General features: G+C 36.5%; 1 protein-coding gene across 1 annotated transcript; it reads left to right on the forward strand.

The window, feature by feature from the left end:
* The first annotated feature begins 1994 nt into the window (after positions 1–1994).
* LOC112524218 (auxin-responsive protein SAUR21-like) lies at positions 1995–2473 on the forward strand. The gene has a single exon (XM_025133951.1). It carries the CDS (start codon positions 1995–1997, stop codon positions 2289–2291), a length of 297 nt encoding a protein of 98 aa, XP_024989719.1. The 3' UTR covers positions 2292–2473.
* The last annotated feature ends 635 nt before the right edge of the window (positions 2474–3108 follow it).

Here is a 3108-nt window from a genome sequence, read left to right on the forward strand (position 1 = left end):
TCGTGTTATGGTGATGATTTTGAAAATTGAATGTCACCATATGTCGTGATATGGTGACGGTTTTGAAAAATAAATGTCCCCATATGTCATGATATAGTAATAGTTTTTATTAAAACAAATGTCACCATATATCATGCTACGGTGACCATTTTAAATAATAAACATCAATGTATGTAATGGTATAGTAACAGTTTTGACAAATAAATGTCACCATATCTCATGTTACAGCGATGGTTTTTGAATATAAACGTTAAGGTATGTCTTGCATGCTTACAGTCTTAAATAATAAACGTCACCATATTTAAAGGTATAATGACGATTTTGAACGTATGTAATGGTACGGTGACAATTTTGAAAAATAAGTGTCACCATATGTCATGCTACGGTAACGGTTTTAGGACAAAATACAATTTTCTTATACACCATACATAACGGTTTTAGCCTTACGGTAATGGCTTTTTGTAATATTCGGGTTACAAGTTTTGATTTGAGATTTTGGAATATATATATATATATATGTATGTGTGTGAGGATTGTGTGTGAGGGTGGTATAGCCGACTTTTGGCGGCCATACACTTGCTATAAATAGCAAGTGTATATTAAAGGAAGGGGTTGGTTTTTGAGAGAATTTTTTTACATATATTGAGAGAAAAGACTGAAGGCTTAATCCGATCAGCTCAGTAAGGTGAATGTATTATGCTTTGAAGAATTAATTGTTGCATAATAATTCAATTGTTGTTGAAACTTGTTCTTTATAAACTGCAATACATATCGTCCGGATATAACTTAAACCGGACGAAGGGTGACCGGATATTTATCTTAAACCGGACAAGTGTTGTCCGGATTCAACTTAAACCGGACGAAGGGTGACCGGATATTCCTTAAATCGGACAAGTCCCAATCGGAGTCCATCTTAAATCGCTTAAGTGTTGACCGGGGTTCTCTCTAAATCGCGCATGTATCAACCGGGTTTGCCTAAACCGTTCATGTGTTATCCGATATAGCCTTAAACCACTCAAGAGTTATTCGGTTTAGAGCTTTATAGCTCAAGCCTTGTCCGGATTATCACTTTCTGGTTTTAAGTTCTTGTCCGGATTTCATATCCGGACAGTGATGACCGGATTTCTATATCCGGCTGAATTTTTGATCAAGTTCCAATATCAATTATGAAATGGCGGTGTAACCGCGAGAGAGATGTAATGGTGGCGTAACCGCGAGAGAGATGTAATGGTGGCGTAACCGCGAGAGAATGTCATGGTGGCGTAACCGCGAGAGAGAAGTGAGAGAGATGTAATGGCGGTGTAACCGCGAGAGAGAAATGTAATGGCGGTATAACTGCGAGAGAAATAGATAAATATTTATATCTATATAGGTTTGATTCAAAACTACTAGTTTGGAAAGCATGTTATTTGTTTGAGATTTGTACACTCACTAGACCATTTGGGTCTAATGCTCGGTTGTTGAACTAACCTGTTTTGCATGTCATCATACCTCGCAAGATAAAGGAAAGGGAAAATTTTAGAATTGATGACATCTAGTTGCTCATAAATGTATTGAAGAAGTAATATCACATGGTTTTGTCTTCCAACCTTATTGTGAAATCATTCAACGATTAATTCAATGGATAAGCTCCATCCATGAGGGACCATGGTGTTGGGAAGAACCTGTGACATGTTGCAAGACAAAACCATGTGAAGTTTCTTTTTCTCTACAACNATGGATAAGCTCCATCCATGAGGGACCATGGTGTTGGGAAGAACCTGTGACATGTTGCAAGACAAAACCATGTGAAGTTTCTTTTTCTCTACAACCACACGTCGYCATCTCTCATCTACCTCTCCTTAAATCAATTCGTTATATAAACCATTCCTATGCAGAATACAACCACAACTCCCTCTCAAATCCAGCACAACATATCTCACCAGTATTTAAGTTGAGCATTTTCTTCCTTCATCGRCCTTTAGAAMGCAGCAGACTCTGCYCTCCTTGGAAAAATGGCTATTYTTATGCCTCGTATCATTCAAGCAAAACASATTCTCCRACGATCGTTGTCMAATGGAAGCAGCAATACATACATGGCCATCCCAAAAGGTTATTTTGYCGTWTATGTTGGGGAGCAAGAGAAGAAGAGATTTGTGGTTCCAATTTCATTGTTAAGCCAACCTGCATTTCAAGAATTATTATGYCAKGCAGAGGAAGAGTTTGGGTACAACCGTCCCATGGGAGGCCTCACAATTCCATGCAGAGAAGACATATTCACTGATCTTGTTTCTCGTTTGGGGGTATTATGACTTCCACAAGGCAGTTTAAAATTTCTACCATGGTTTTGTAATGAACTAACCTCTAGGACCTTTTAGAGTTTGTAAGACTTGTGGAGACATTTCTCCCAGATTTAWGAAATTTGATTTATGAATTATTTATTCCCTTTGTATTATGAGCTAAGACCTAAATGACAAACCGATTTCACAGTCTACTAAATTTGTGATGAGATCTTTTCTCCAAATGGTGAATGCCCTTAGATAGATAAAAGCATCTCATACATTACCACGCGAACATCCCTAAGCAGCCGCGATAGCAGATACAATGAATTAAACAATTGGTTTTACGAGATCGGACCATAAACACTATGTGTCGAATAAAGACTCGCAACTCATGATAGGTTTTTTTCCTTATATTCATGTCTACCATTGAAGTAAATGTTCCACGAGAAAAGTTATAAATGGTTTTCTGAGCTTTAACAAGAATGAGCAGCAAAGAAATATTTATATTATGATTCTCGATGCCAAAGGAGTTCCCGTATCTACAACTATTTGCATGTGAACTAAAAAATTTATAGTATAGTGAACTGAACTTATCACTGAAAAATATGTTGGTATATATAATAGCAGTCTGCATATGATGAGATCATTGTAGGAGTAACACTTGTCTAAATTGATTTAAAATTGTCATATTCATGACTAATTTAAGAAGAAAATTAAATGTAGTAGTAAGACAACTTCAATAGGTATAGGTTAATAAGTAGTTGGCCATACTCTCTTTAATTTACTAATAAAACCTTTGGCCATAAACTTCAATTATACAAAACAATGTGATTATGCATTCATAGTG

Source organism: Cynara cardunculus (genome assembly GCF_001531365.2).
Source record: "Cynara cardunculus var. scolymus isolate 2C chromosome LG 13, CcrdV1, whole genome shotgun sequence".
NCBI lineage: Eukaryota > Viridiplantae > Streptophyta > Magnoliopsida > Asterales > Asteraceae > Cynara > Cynara cardunculus.